At 43.9% G+C, this 15,816-nt stretch overlaps 1 protein-coding gene across 1 annotated transcript in view; it reads left to right on the plus strand.

Moving 5' to 3' along the window:
- Positions 1 to 565: 565 nt before the first annotated feature.
- SLC35F1 (solute carrier family 35 member F1) overlaps positions 566 to 15,816 on the plus strand; it is a 239,403-nt gene continuing 224,152 nt past the window's right edge. The window contains exon 1 of the mRNA XM_054063953.1: positions 566 to 928. Within this exon, the coding sequence (XP_053919928.1) occupies positions 756 to 928 (173 nt within the window). The 5' untranslated portion in view covers positions 566 to 755. The remainder of the gene's footprint in view (positions 929 to 15,816) is intronic.

Raw genomic sequence — 15,816 nt, forward strand, 5'->3', positions numbered from 1 at the left:
CTGGGTGATCTTTAAAGTCCCTTTCAGCCCAAACTATTCTATGATTCTGTGATTCTGTCACTTGGGAGAAGAGACCAACACTTGCCCCTCTACAACCTCCTTTCAGGTAGTTGTAGAGAGCGATAAGGTCTCCCCTCAGCCTCCTCTTCTCCAGGCAGGGCTGCTCTCTAAAACCTCTAAGATGTAGACAAGAGTCAATTGACTAGAAAAAAACCAACCAAACAGCCTAAAAAGGCAACTAAACAGCCCAAAAGAAAACGAGTATTTAACGGGGTGACGCTTGGGTGTCAGCAAGCGCCCAGAGGCTCGGCAGGCAGGGGCGGCATGGGATGGAACGCCTCCCTCCTTCCCCAACTCCCTTTTCCCCCGGGAACCCCGGCGGGGGTGACTCTGGGAAAACCGGGATGGGTGGGAAAACCGGGATATGGGGTGGGGGTCGCGCAGCATCCGCGCTCGGCTGCGCCCCCTGGCGGGCGGCGGCGCGCAGGGGCGGCGCTGGGGGGGCTCCGCGGGGCTGCGGCGGCACCTGTGCGCTGCGGGGGGGGGGGCGGAACAAAGAGGAGGAGGAGGAGGAAGGATCGCCCAAGCGCTGTCGCTTCGCCTGCCGCTCGCAACGCTCGCCGGCGGCGGCCGCAGCCCGCCCCTCGCCGTATGGCAGCCCATTGAGAGGGAGGAGCGGGCGGGGAAGCCGAGGAGCGGCGGCTGCGGCAGCGTCGCCCGCCGGGATGCTCCCCGCTCTCCGCTGAGGCGCCGCGATGCTGTCCCCCGAGCGCCACCGCCACCCGCGCCACCCCGCGCCGCCGCCCAGCCATGTCGTGGCCACCATCGAGAACCTGCCGGCCGAGGGCGGCGGCGGTGGCGGCGGCAGGAGCGGCATCTCCGCGCCCTCCTCCAGCGTGCGCCAGAGGATCAGGAAAGTGCTGAACAGGTGAGGCCGGGGGGGCTCCGCCCGCCCCGCTGGGGGATGCTCGGAGCGGCCCCGCCGGGCGCTGCCGCTCGCCCCTGCCCTGCCCGCGGCCCCGAGGTGCCCCGTGTGCCCGGGGCAGGCAGCGCCCGCTCCCCGCGCCGTCTCTGTGGTCCCGGAGGAGCCGTTCGGGGAGCGGGATGCTGGTGGGTTCTCCCGAGCGTGCGGCTCGGAATGGGCAAAGCAAAAGGGTTGTTTCGCTGGAGAATTATTTCACTGAAGGCACAAGAAAACGCTGGAACCATCTTACTTAAATGCTGTGCGCTCTCGCCTTTGCTGCTTATTTCTCTGTCGCTGCCTCTGGCTAGAGCTGAGGTTTTCCCCACAAAACAGAGTCTCAGAGGGCTTCGCTTCTCCAGAAGGAGCTCCAAGCTCCTGTCTGAAAACCCAGCCGAAGCCATCGCTTGTGCCTAATGGCAGCAGGGTTGGAACTAGATGATCTTTAAGGTCCCTTCCAACCCAAACTATTCTATGATTCTAATGAGTTTTGCGTGCTCATTAGGGCAGTTGCAGCGTTATGAGCAGCAGCGGGATGGTACGCACCAGTGTCAAGCTCTTTGTCCCCGCTTTAGTTTCAGATAAGTGTAACAGATGAGCTATTAAGAAAAGCATCGGTTCTTTTATCTGGATATACTAGTTTTGAACGTGAAGCTTATTGACTCTTTCAAGCTTTTAAATATGACAAAATCGTCATTATTACTATCTTTGTTATAAATACCTGAAGGTATGCGATTGCTTACAGAGCACTGCAATTGTATGCAGTTAGTAATTAACTGTTACCATTATAGGAGGATCCTCAAAAGGATCACTAAGAGAGAAAATACTTATCCTTTGTTAGTTCAGCGTGAGAAGATTGAAAAGAAGTTGAAACGAGTATAAGCTGCTTCAGCTCAAACTCAGTTTTCTTGTACATGCACATTTGCAGCTTTCAGTGTAGTAAATTTCACTCCATTCCTCAACCCAATGATCTGTGCCATTTTAGGTGTCCTGAGCTTGCAAAATTCTATTCTTCTTCTGCTTGGTCATCCTGAGGTGTGTGTAAGTCCTGAGATAAAACCCTAGACAGAAGAAGCCTTCTCAAAGGCAGCAAGATATGTCTGAAGATGTGGTGAGGGTATCAGGTACAGAAGGAATAGGCACTCCTGTTCCAGGGTGGTAATGGTGACCTCTGGGGACCCGACAAAGTGAATGCAGTCTTCTTGTCGAGGAGGTGATTAATTCGTATAGTTGAAGCAGTTATCATGCTTATGCATAAATATGACTTTCACCCATAGATAAAGAGTCAAATAAATATTTATTGTTTTATATATGTAAGATTGAAATAAGAATATCTAGATTTTTTTTTTTTTTTAAGGGAAAAAGGGGTAGAGATTGGGTCTGGTAACCAAAAGTTCAAATTTCTGCTCTGACTCACGGACTTGAATCTAGAAATGAGATCACCCATCACCCAGAGGAACACACTAGCACAAAGTAGCCCAGTCACTTTTTCACATTCTTTCCCCTCCTCAAACATGAAATGAGAGTCAGATTTTTCCAAATTTATCTGATCTATAGAGAAGAAGAAGACTGAGTACTGTGGCATATTAAGGCAGGCTTTTATTGGTGTACGACTCCTTAGTCATCTCAAAGTCTTTATCAAGGGAAATTTTGACTGAGTTGGGTTTCCTTCAACTTTACATGGAAACTAAAGATTCAGCCCATGTAACATCATGCACATGGCTTTCATGCACTACTTTTGTTGATAACAGTGAAATGAATCCTGACACAGTGAAATACATCCCACACGATGTTTATGTTTTCATCTTCTGTGGTAACAATAGCATGGAAATAAGTAAGGGAAAAAGGAGAATAAGTAAAGAAAAAGGAGATCAGAACAAACTAAGCGTTGGGTTCTTCAGTTAATGTTTTTCTGCTTTTTCAGCACTTTTTCTGTGCTGCCTGTACTTTGTGCGCATCATCTGCTTGAGAGCCATTTGTGAAAGGTTCCTAATTGACTCACTGACTCGTGCTCATATGTTTCTGCTTTCTGCTAGACAAAGTGAGGGCTTCTCCGTCAGACAAACAAATAAGAAGCTTGACAACAGCTGGGGTTGCCAGAAACCTGTTTAAAGCTGGTAGAATCATAGCATGGATTGGAAGGGACATTCATAGGTAATGTAGTCCAACCCTCCTGCAGCAAGCGTGGACGTCTTCAAATAAATCAGGTTGCTCAGAGCCCTGACCTGCCTGACCCTGAATGTCTCCAGGGATGGGGCATCCACAGCTTCTCTGGGCATCCTGTTCCAGTGTTTCACCGCTCTCATTATAAAAAATTGCTTCCTTATTTCCAGTCTGAATCTATGTTCTTTTATTTTAGAACTATTGCTCCCTGTCCTATTGCTACAGGTCCTACTAAAAATTCTGTCCCCAGGCAGGGAACAGTCTCTGGTATGGTAAGAGAGGAAACAAGATAGTAGGAGAATGGGGATACACGCTGGCAGAAACTGTCCATCATTTCTCACTCATATTATATGTAGTAGTTTGGTCACCCAGGCATTTGGTGATTCCTGAATTGCCTCTGAAGACTCCTGTTAAAATTACTTTACAAGCTGTGGAAACTTATTTTAACTTCACCTTCCAACCTCTCCTCCCTGTTCACTTGATAGATCCCGTGGTAATAGAGGAACATGGGAATGATCCTCCCCCAGGGTATTTGAGAGAGAACACAGTGAAAACAGAGCTGGTTGACTGTAAAAATTTATTTCTGTGATAACAGCAAAACTGCATTCTGTGAAAAACTTGGCCGTATCAGAAAACCGAAGTAAAATACAAGCCTAAAGGATCAGGATCATGGAGGGCTGGGGGTGCTCAATGAAACTGTGGGATTTACTGGAGTGGTTTGGATATAAATTCTGAGCCGCTGGTGATGGTGAACAGGACCTACTGCAACATGAATAAGCTTCCTGTTATCCTTGAAGTCTGTAGAGGTTGAGTGTATTGCTGTTGCGTTAAGGGGATATGTTGTGGTGGTTGCATACTTCAAATACTTTCCTGAACCTGTGTCTTGCACCTGTGGTCCTTGAATCACAGCTGCAGGGCCCTGCCTGGTACCTTCTGTGTAACATTTGCTCATCAGGCATCCCTGGCTGACCCTGCCCTGCTATTTTGCAGAGGAGAGAAAGAATAGTGTTGACTGCTTGCTTGTTTGCCCAAAGCCTCTGCAAAGTCAAAATTGGACTCCACCAACTCTGTCTGCTTGTAGAGGACCACTTAATAAGCAGTGACTCACCTGTTCCACATTGCCTCCCACCTGTAGTGGGAAGCAAGAAATAAAGGAGAAGATCATGTGATTTGGAGTTCTGTGGTTCTCCACGCCTCCAGGCAGTACCTCTGTATTTCAGAGATACTTGTTGGTTAGTCTGAACTCACTCTATCTGTCTGTATCCCAGCACAGAGGGGTGGCTTGTCTCCCTTCCTTGTGGACCCTGAGTGACCTGAAGGGTCAAGAGGAGCAAATCACTTGCCAAATGTTGCCTGTGGCCCCTGAAGTACTTAAAACTAATTTACAGGGCCATCTTCTGTTGGGAAGGCTGGTTACGGTGTCTTCAAAGAAATGGGCAGAGAATAAATATTAAGGGGGAGCAGGTTGCCGAATGATTTCTTGCGAATTATTGATTTAAATGGGAGCCCACAAATGAGGTATCTGCATATATGTGGACATATCTCTGTAGACCAATGTACCAGAATAAGGAGTGAAAATTAAGTTTCTGCAAGGAAATACTGTGACAAAGTTATTTTATCTAAGCAAATGAGATTATTTGGGGAAACAAAAAATGCAGTAGCCACTTCAATTAACTCGGCTCTCTGAAACAGCATCTAAGGCCCCACAGTTATATTGCTTTCCTCCAAGGGGACTTACTTTGAAAGCAGGATGGCACATACTTGTTTCTGGGTTTACCCGCTTCTATCTCTTAGTACTTTCTTAGGGAATACTAGCTATAAAATCAAGTTGTGCCTTATCTTGCCATTTTGTGGATGTCTTCATTTTCTTTTTCTTGCTCTCTGTTGCTAGATGGTACTTTGTATTTTTCAGATGTTTCCTAAAAATGATATGAGAATATTAGAGACGTATTCAGCTTTATATTAGAAAATGGAGTAAGAGTAATTTCAGGGACTTGGTCCCTGAAATTCATTTTTTGAATAGCTTTTTAGTTATGTTCTCTGCACTCGTGAATTGCAAAAGCTTTCTCTGGAGCACTCTGAGTCTCCCTCTGCCTCTTTGCCCACATACTCATTTTCTCAGATAAATTTTTGCCTTGTGCATGAAGCTAGTGTATGGACTTATTAACACTACCTTTCTTAGGTAAAGGAAGGAAAAAATAACATTGCTAATAAGTATAATTCATTAAGCTAGGTAGTGATTTATTGAAGAAAATTATATGAAAAAATGCAATTGGGATCCTTCTTGTCAGAAAGCCTATCTGTTTGGGTACAGTCTGAATAAACCTTTCACCTTTTTAGTATGTTACAGGCCCAGTTTGTCTCTTATAATGGAGTTGAAGAAGAATTTGGCCCACTGGCTGACTAACTTTGAACTTGAACCACGTGTCAAGCCTACTAACTCTTCAGAGATGAGAGCTGTTTAAATGACAGCTGATACTTTTGATACTGCAAGTATCAAAAGCTATAACCCAATGATTTTTTTTTTTTTCAAATAACACATAGCCACACAGTAAATCAGACAGAGGGAGTTTATGTACTAGAAAGAACCTGAAACTGAATAATAATGAAGTTGAGGCAATGTATTTCATTGCCCCAAAGCAATAACGTCTTTCAGTTGACTGATCAGAGAGGCAAACAAACCAAATAATTTATGGCATTTTTCCTTAGTGAAAGGCAAGTCAAGGATCAAACATATAATTTTTGGAACCAAAAAAAGGGTGAGTATTCATAATCTTCAATTGCTTCGCTTTCTTCTTCAGAACAAAAGGATTGGCTTCCTTTGACGTTTTTATTCTTAAAAAGTACAACTAGCTTTTCCAAGTCCGCTGAGAGTAACAGGGACTGTAGAAGGATGAGCCTGAGCCCAATCCAGGTAGCTATAGCTCTCCTTTTAGGTAAAAATATTTATACCATTTTGAAGTAAGTCAAAGAAAATGAGTTCAGAGCCTAGATAAAGCAACTAAGTTGCTTTCTTGTACCTGTTAGTGATTTTCGTTTAGGTAGGGGAAGTGGGAAGGTCGTATCTGCCCATAGGAAAGCATCCTGACAGAGGATATAGAAATCAACTGATGAAAAATTGTCCACTGTTTCCTTTTCTCATTATTTTAATTTTAATAGCCATTTTGAAAGCAAAAGACCTCTGTGAATTAGCTGTTTCCAGTAATTTGAGTGCATAAGGGAAATACCTGTAAAACAGGAGAAAAAATTAGCTTCCCTTCCAAACAACTTATTACAGTGAATGCACACTTATTGGCATGCCATAGTACACCTGTGGCGCTTTGATTTAGGAGTGAAGGTGGGCTAAAGTACATAAAGCTTCCATTTTGTTGCTGTAGCAGGTACTGAAGTCTCTCCAAGTACAAAGTGCCTGAGCGTGGTTTCCTAACAAGTTCTGGAGCCACTGCTGGAAGAAAGCTCTATCTCCCTTGTCTCGCTTTTGCTCCTGAGAATTTGCACTTTTGGAGATGCAAAGCTTGCCGGTCCTATTCTGAAATAAGAATTAGTTGAAGTGGAGCGATTTGATATGGTAAGTGCACTGTAATCTAAATCTGACAGTTCTCATACTGCTTGGGAAAAGGCTTTCCCTAGAAGGGACAATTTGGCAAGGCAAAATATGTGTCTTCTGTCTACCTGGGGCGCTCAGAAGGCTGGTGCTTACTGGGTGACTGTTTGTAAGTGGGAATTTTTGACACTGGGGGTTACTGCCTCTTGAGCTAGGGGGGTTTCAAAGGAGCAGCACTGTAAATGGCTTCATAGAGAAAGCTGGAGGAATGGACAGAGTGGCTCTTATGGGATGGACAGAGCAGCTTTAATGTGCTAATGAGGGGAAGGCCAGATGCCAGGAGCCTTCAGAAGGGCTCTTTGTGAGTCTCTCTCTTTGGAGATGGCTGGAGTCTCTGTCCTTATCACCGTCTTTTCTGCAGGCAGAGGGAAACACAGGGGCTATTAGTGAGGTGTTCCCTTCCTTTAAGTCAGCAGATAGCCTTACAGATCAGCACTTGAATACTGATTAGGGCTAATTACCAGAAAAGCTTAGGAAAAAGAACTTGCTGAAGAAGACGGACTTAAAAAAAAATACAAAAAAATCGTCCTCCAAACCCAACAACAACAGAAAATCCATGCTTAAATGCTTGTGAGCTGAGCTCAAGCTCAGTTGAAATCACCTGTTGTAGCTGTATGGGGACTCATAAATTGCGATGACTGTAAAGTGTGTAAGCATTGGTGGTTGTGAAATTCATGTTGTGAACCACCTAATCTACCTGTCTCTGCTTATTTATGCCTGTCATTAGTCTCTCTGGGATTTTTACTGAAAACACACCAGGTTTGAGCTTGTCTTTTGGCCTTCTCTGACTTGGTTTCTCTCATGATTTAAGAAAGCATTTCTTCAATACGTATTCTCTCTGTCATTTTTCTCAGCGACACCAAATGATTGAGGTGGTGAGTTAACTCCCGTGCATCACGTTCTCCTTGTTATGGCTGGAACTAAAAAGCAGGAGACAGAGGAGGGAGCATCCCCACGGCCGAGCTGTGCTTGGTGAGAGCACCTTTGCAGCAGTATGGTGCTGTACTTCTGCAGGGACCATGCCCGGTTTTTGGGATGTGCCACCGTATACAGCATTAGCCAAATAATTTCCTAGGTGGGGTGGATGACCTTCAATCTTGTCGGAGAAGTCTAATGACAAATGATGCCATATAGGTGCCACTGTGAAAAGTGGGAACACTTAGGCAGCTAAACTTTCACATGTAGACAATGCAGTCATTTGGCCTTTAATTTCAATTTTTGTGGTGGTCAATTCCTTTCTTACAGTGCCTTTTCCTGTAGTGATGCAGGAGACAATGCTCCACCTTCAGATAGGTCTGACCTGTTGCGGCATGTAGGAATTTTAAGAGCCGAATAGTGAATCTTATGTTTTGCTATACCTCTTTCTATCAGAAGATATAGATGAGTCAAAACCTTGGCAAGAAGGATGGGATTTTCTCAACGCTGCATGCTCAGCAAGTTTTCTTATGTCCAGACTAGATTTTTTTGGATGGAGAATGAGGAAGACTTTGAGGTAATCTAATGATGTGAGTACTTATGTACTTAGGTAGGAGATCAGGCTTAACTCTGCTTTCCTGCATCCCTGAGGGATCCCATGAACGTGTGGACTGAGAGATTCTCCAGGGATGAAGAACCTCTAAAATTCTTGGTTTTGTCCTAATGCAGGCTGGGAGAAGTTTGGAACTAGAAGATGCTTTTTTGCCCAGCTGGTATCCCAGAGCATTTCAGGCTTCAGGGTTTTCATTTATTAAAGCATCCTATGCTTGAAGCAGGTTGCTGGATCTCCAGTACAGATAAATGAGGTAATATATGTCTGGTAACAAGGCCTTAATTATTACCTCTGAAGCCCTAGTATTAATTGCAGTCCGTAAGGCAGTAGTAGCTGATGACAGAATGAAAACAAAATTTGAAACGTTTATAGTGATGGCGATTAGTTTACCTAGCCCTTTTCCGTGTTCATTTGTCAAAGAAGCTGTGGCAGCTGTGTCCAGAAGCTTGTTTTACTCTCTTTTACTAGTCTGCATTGATTTTAAAAGGGTGCTTTCTTCTGTGCCATTCATTCTTATTACTTTGTTTCATCTGGCAAGTGTTTTGATGTGACCTGACTTTTTCTGGTTTCCCCTGGGTAGAAAGGGAAAATGAGTTAAAAGGAGACTAAATGTTTTCCACCATTTGGTGAAATGGAGAGGAAGACAATGGCAGCATGAGAGGGAGATACTAGAATTTGTTCCTGCTCTGATGTGTCTTCATCAACCTCACTGAAGAGAAAGAAAGCTCCATAGCTTCACTCCTGGATTTCTCCAGCCTAATAGCTGAAATCCCAATCCATAAGGTAGCCTCGGGGCTGCTACCTCAGACTCTTTCAGCTGAAGGGAGAGCTTCAGGGAAGTGGGCTGAATGAGAGTGGTGGCTGCATGGTGTGAGTGGGGGGACCTCTCTCTGTCTTTTTATTTTTAGAGTGGAAGTAGATGTTTAATCCCAAGAGTAGCTTCAAGACTGAGAATCACAGTCAGGGGAGTCCTGGAGTGAGTCACTCACAGGTAATGGCAGAAGAGTGGTAAGGCATAAGCTGTATCCTATCCTGAGCTTTCTGCTTTTAACAGAATTGGATCTTTAAGTTGTCTACCAGGTGCCCCTGTGCCTATCCCAGGGTGCAGTATTCTTCTGTATGGCTCTTTGCTTCTCCTTACCCCCAGGATAATAAGACAAATGATAGAAAACACTTAATAGAATTAAATTAACTATGCTGTGATTATTCTAAGCCCAGATATTTTATGAAGTTTGAATAGCTCTGTTTTCAGTGGCTTCTGCAGTCTGATTTGGGCCAATTACCTTCTGAAATGTCTTCTTACTAGAAGCTGAGAGCTGTAATGAAACTGCAAGTATTTCTTCCCTGTTATTCTTTTCCTTTTCTTTCTCTGCACTGCTACAGACATGAAATGCTTCTCATTATGTTTTTTTTTTTTAACTCCCTGCTGCGAGTATGTTGGGGTCTATGGGGACTGTCCTGGGTAGATTGAAAGTGAGGAAGGACAGCAAATAGCATGTTGAGACAGTTGAGCAGGGAGCTGGAAAAATATTTTAATGGTTGTGGGATTTGATTCTTGAAGGAAATGAAACTTTAATATTGTAGATATGATTTTTATGAGATTGGGTATGAGGATTAAGTACCATCGCATAGAAAGAATTTCCAAGCTTCACGTAATGTGGTGGAGAAAAAGTCGGTGGGCATGCAAATGTATATGATAGTGAGACTGAAGTGCCTTGTTTTCCTGTGTGATCTACCTGATATGCAGAGGTAACTTGGAGTGAATTTTGGATACTTGACCCTTGCTGTTGGGTGCCTGGTGTGCTGAGAGGGATGCTTTGCAGAAAAGCATCTGTTTTTCTGGAATTTATCACCACTTACAGAAGTTCCTCCCAGAGCGGACAGCATCTGTCTGTAGCACCAGAGGCTTTGTTGCCTTCTCCTCAGATTCTTCTACCAGAGTTGCTTGGTTTGATTTAGTGCTCACCAGCAATTTTTTTTTTTTTTTTGACAGTGTGTTTTCAGTGTTTTTTTTCTGGTCTGGTTTGTGGCGGGGGAATCTCTTTGAAGAGATTCAGTAGAGTCCAGGGTATTGGGAGGACTTAATCTAGAAGGATAGGGGCAGTGTGGTGTGATGGTTGTCGTACATGTGTGATGGCACTGCTTACTGGCATTGAAAAGGAAAATGTATCTATGTTTTCTCTCATTTAAACAAAAAAGGTGCCCTCTTATCAGAACAACTATTAAGTAGCAGAAATGCACTCAAGAAGTGAGGGAGAGTGGTCAGCGTGAGAGGCAGTGCCGTGCCGTGGTTAGAGGGTTGCCTGAAGTGGAAGAGTTATGTTGCTTCTATGCTAACCAAGCGAAATCTCTGGGATTCAGAGTTTCTCTTGCTCTAAAAAGTTTGCTTGAGTTTAGACAGCAAATATTTCTCTAATGGTTCACTTGAAAAAAGGACTCTGTCTGTGTGTGTGACATCTTTTAAGGTGAACTACAAAAGTTACCTAAATTTAGTGTCCTATTATAAATAAATAAATTCTAGCACATTCTAACTTAAAGAAGAATTTGTGTTAAATTTGATGTCTGAAAATGTTCATACAAATCGATTTGTTAGATATTACCGTGTTAATGGAACTTATTATTACTCAGCTAGATTAATTTATTAGATTTATTCCTACACTTTTACAACCTATAGATGTATTGAGACATGAGCCCACAGAATCAATACCAATTTCTTTTCTCATTTATGAATGGTCTTACTGGCATCCAAAAATACTGTTACACTTGAGAGTATTTAACTGCAATTTATTTTGAAGCATATGCTCTGACAATTTTAAATTTTTCTTTGTCTTATAATGATTTTTTTTCTTTCATGTATGAGGGCTCTGTTTGAACCAAATGCCATGCATCAAGCATCAAACGAGTCATGACCATAGTCCAGTTATTTGGACTAGCTGGCAGGTTTGTGTTTGCAAGATTAGGGCTCTGAGACCAGGCTTAATCTCTGAGATGCGTTTTGGCTGCTGTTCTGTGTGGCAGGCCCAGAGCAGGAGGGGGAACAAAGGTACAAATGTAACTTACAACTATGTTGACTGCCAAATTGAGTATATTTGCATGTTTTCTTTTGAGGAGCAGCCGTGCATACGTTTATTTTTCAGAAGCAGCAGTCCTTATCTGAGGAGCAGTAGCAAAGACCCGCTGAAATGGGTAACTGCTGTGGGGCTTGTTTACTTGCTTCCAGGGCATGAGCATCAGATGGGACCTACTGAAAACTTGTGGTGGTAAGTGAGAAAGACAGGGGACGGAGCAAGTACAGGGGAAGAAAGTTATCTGGTCACTTCTGCCCATGTTGCCAGTCCACGGGAGTGGTCACAGCATTGACAGAAGGGAGAGATCAGCCTTCAGTCAGTCTTAACACTGGCATTTCTGTTCCCGTCACAGCACCACTGGTTACCATCCTTCCTTGCTTTGAATGGACCAGGAATATTCTGTAACTCTTAAGCAGAGAATTACAGAGACTGGTTGACTTCAGCCCAGCCTTTAAATCCAATCCAATGTTTCAGCCCTCCGATCGTCTTTGCAGCCCTCCTCTGGACCCATTCAAACAGCTCCATATCCTTCTTATCCTGAGGATTCCAGAACTGGACACAATACTCCAGATGAGATCTCACAAGAGCAGAATAGAAGGGCAGAATCACTTCCCTCGACCTGCTGGCCATGCTTCTTTTGATGCAGCCCAGGATATGGTTGGCCTTCTGGGCTGCGAGCGCACATTCCCGCTCATGTGGAGCTCCTCATCAATCTGCACGCCCAAGTACTTCTCTGCAGGGCTGCTCTCAATCACATAATTTTTCATCCGGTGGTATGTAAGGTGGAGGTCCTTAAAATTAACTCTTTTCCACCCAGTCTTTCTTTGTTGTTTTCTGGTACAGGTTGCTCTATCCACTTGATATACAGCTCATTCCTCCACTTTTTGGTCTGGACTTACTGTTGCTGCTGTAGCTGCTGTTTGTGCACCATAGCAGTTGCTGGGTATTATAAGGTCAAGCCTGATAAACAAACAACAGCATGCATAAAAAGACTAGTCAGTTGGTAAAGGGAAATTGAGGGGAAAAACCCACCCCCAAAAGCATCATATATGTGTATGATGCAGAAGTAGGCATCAGAGTTAGAAAGATGGGGAGCTGCCCTGTGAATACTGCCTGCCTGATTCACTTGTGGAGTTTGGGACCAAAGCCAAAGCAGGATGATTTGTGTCATCTTGACTGTGCTTGGTTAAGTTACAGGAGAGCTGGTAGATGAAAAGCAGTTTGACTAAACCTTTACAATGAAGGGCAGGGAGGGGTGGGCATTTGCCTGTTTTATTTCGCAAGAAGCCTATGTTGCAGCAGCAGCAGAGGGGAAATACCGTGTTTTGAAGGACTTGGGAAGAAGTTACACAGAGTAGCTCCTGATTTACAGTTCAGGATTGGATGTGAATTGGTTTTTCAGCCTTAGGTGAATCTCTCAACCTGCCTGGGTCTGGTTCAGCACCTGTAAAATGGGGATAATTAAACTTAACTGCCTGGAAGAGTTGTTGATTAGTTAATGCTTGTAAAATGCTATACAGTGCTATAAAATACAGCACGGTACTCTGAAGCATCTGGTCTGCAGTTACTGTAGTGCTTCTTTGAAACTTTATGGGCAAGCGCTTGCCAAGAAACAAAATGACTAATGCATGCAGTACATGTAGGCTTTGGGAGATGAGGGGGTGGCGTCTTTTCAAAGGCATCTAGCCTTCCTGAGGTACCTACTGTCAGAATACAAGAGGAGGTTTACTGAAGGCACCAAAATCAGCGTTGGGTGAGTCTGGGACTGCAGAGGGGGGGGTGAAAGAGCTCCTTGCTCCACTCACAGTTGCTTGTTCTTGTCCTGGTCCCCAGCCTCTTCCCTCTTTGTTGTTGTGCTGGTAGAACTTAATGCATGCTGGCGTGGTTGATCACTTGATCCAGATGGGAAAAATATGAAAAAAAGTTTCTGTACTTGTTGGTTCCCATTTCCAGGTGGATCTTCTCTCCAGTGTAGCATATTATATAGCTACAAACATGGACTAAAACGGTGAAGACGCTGGTGCAGGGCTGAGAACAAGTGTCTGGAGAGAAAGCTGGGCTGGGGCTGCTGAAGCTCTCTGGACACTGGAGATAATGCCACAAATTATGCTGCTCAAACACCAAAGATGTTGCCATCACTGGAGTTTGAAGGTGTGTTAGTGAGTTAGCCTTCTTTCCTGCCTCCTAAGACACATTACACTGATTTCATTAGAGATGTGTGTATGGTGGCATAAGAGAGATCATTTGTTGAAGAGCTGATCCTGGCCAAAGCTCACCACACTGTGTGTGAAACTCTGCCAGCAAGGGGCAGAGAGCTAAAGATGTGCTAGAGATGAGCCTGTAATGATTTCTGAGATTTGTTATCTTGACACTGTTATTTGGGATACTTAACAATGTGGATATATGGCACAATGTGGACAATGCACATGCACACACATATTGATTTGGTTTAATAGGAGACTGTAATTAAAAAAAAAAAAAGTGGTGGGAAGAAACCTAATCAGTCACTCCTGAATTAATACCTACAAGCTGTTAGGAGAAAGTAGTGAGATGCTAGATATGAAGATTCACCCATTCAGTGTTTTTACAGAACTGAGTAAGATAAATGTGAGCTAGGGCTGAGGAACGAGTTTGTTCTTAAGTCACAGTTTCATGAACTGGCAGAAGGATGTCTCACTTCTGTCTCTTCCCTGCTCCTGGCCAAATTGCTCTTTCTGCTTTTGCTAAGCCAGGTCTGGTTCCTATCACATCTCACAGTCAGTGCACTGAAATAGTAGAGAATTAACTTGGATGAAAAATGTTGTTGTAGTTGCTAAGTCTTTAGCTGACTTTTGATTAAGCTAGTGCCTAGGCTGGTGAGAGGAGGGAGCCTGTTAACAGGGAACGTGGAGGAACAGGGGCAGAAGAAGTGGGGAAATAGGGGTTGGGGGTAAAAGGTACTGGAAAGAAGGAAAGGAAAATAGCTTTCTGCAGTCACAAGCTTTCTATTTGGCTCCACTGTGTTGTAATACCATGCCTGAGGTAACTGCTTATTGCCAGGATCCTTAGCTTCCTGCTGCCTATGCCATGCTGCCTTCTCCTTAATTACAAACACCTAGTGCTGGTGCTCCTGAGAAGAGTGGTGATGGCTCCAGGTGAGACCTGGTAGCAATCAACAGTTGGTAAAAAGTCAGCTGTGGCCAATTCCTCACTAAAATAGGGGGGACGTGATGTGATTGTACACAGAGAGGAAAAAGAAGGCAGCACGACATCTGCTAGCTTGAGGCTGGATGCAGCTGGGGGAAAAATATGTGCTGTTAGGCCTGTAAGTACTTGCTGTGTCGTGTGTTGTTGGAGGTGGTAGTGTGATACAGCCCTAAATGGGACAACAATCATCCTTGTTATACCTTTTATTTATATACTTCTATGCAGGGCTGAGTTCAGTGAGGATAAGCATTTGTGTGAAACCTTAATATAAGCATACTGTCTGTTTCACTGTTGCTAGAAGATGGAATGGGAGCCTTATCCCTGATACTTTTTTTTTCCACAGTAACTAAAATGGAGGTGCATGTTCAGCAGGTCTAAAATCACTCTATGTAGTGTGTGATGGTGCCACTGTGGGCTTTATGACTCACTTCCGTCTCTCTGGCAAGGCATGCACTAGTTTCTCTGTTGCTGCTGACTTGAAAAATAGCAATTGATCTGTGGTGGCTGAACTGGTTCATGCCACTTTCCATGATGGCATGTGCTTACAGCCTTCCTGTATATGGCGCAGTGTGAATGGATGTTAATGTTATTATGTTTTTGGTGATTGTATTGAAAGCAAGTTTGGCTGTAGGACAGCTGTGATGTTTTACTCACTTTTTTGGGGGGTTTATACATTAATGCATGTTTTTTCTGGTTCTTGGTTCTTCTCTATCCCCTGAATTATTGTCCAACACAAACTTGGATTGTTTGCTGGGGCTGCTCTTGGTTTGGGAAGTTCAAACCATTAATTTTGCCATGCTTCTACTCCCAGTTAAAGGTTTAACAGCTTGTAAATAGCTTTAGTTGGTATCTGATTGATAGGAAAAAAAAATTCCATATGTAACGTGAGGAAGTTGAGCCATGAGCCATCATGTTCAGATTGGGAAGGTCTCTTTTAGTAGGAGTACAGGGCCTCTTGATATCTTTTTTTATATATGTATATGAAGAAAAGAATCCCCAATCAAATAACAAAAAACTCCAGCAGTGCTACAGGGCACTATACAGTAGTTTGTGTTTTGATACCAAAAGAAGTGAGCAGGAAGCCAGGGAAGCAGCTTCCAGATAAATTCTTCCAGTGTCTGAATCCAAGTTGTGGGGAGGAGAGAGATGCAACACAGCAAAAATCTCCATTTCAATTTGTCTCTCTGTGTCCGTGTATGCTTCTGTGGGAAATAAATTGTCAGGGATGGAGGAAGGACCTGTTTCTTTGCCTTTTGGGTGTTCCTAATGATTATGGCTCTGTGCTGTTTTCAGGTAGGCAGAGATT

Source organism: Cuculus canorus, chromosome 3 (genome assembly GCF_017976375.1).
Source record: "Cuculus canorus isolate bCucCan1 chromosome 3, bCucCan1.pri, whole genome shotgun sequence".
NCBI lineage: Eukaryota > Metazoa > Chordata > Aves > Cuculiformes > Cuculidae > Cuculus > Cuculus canorus.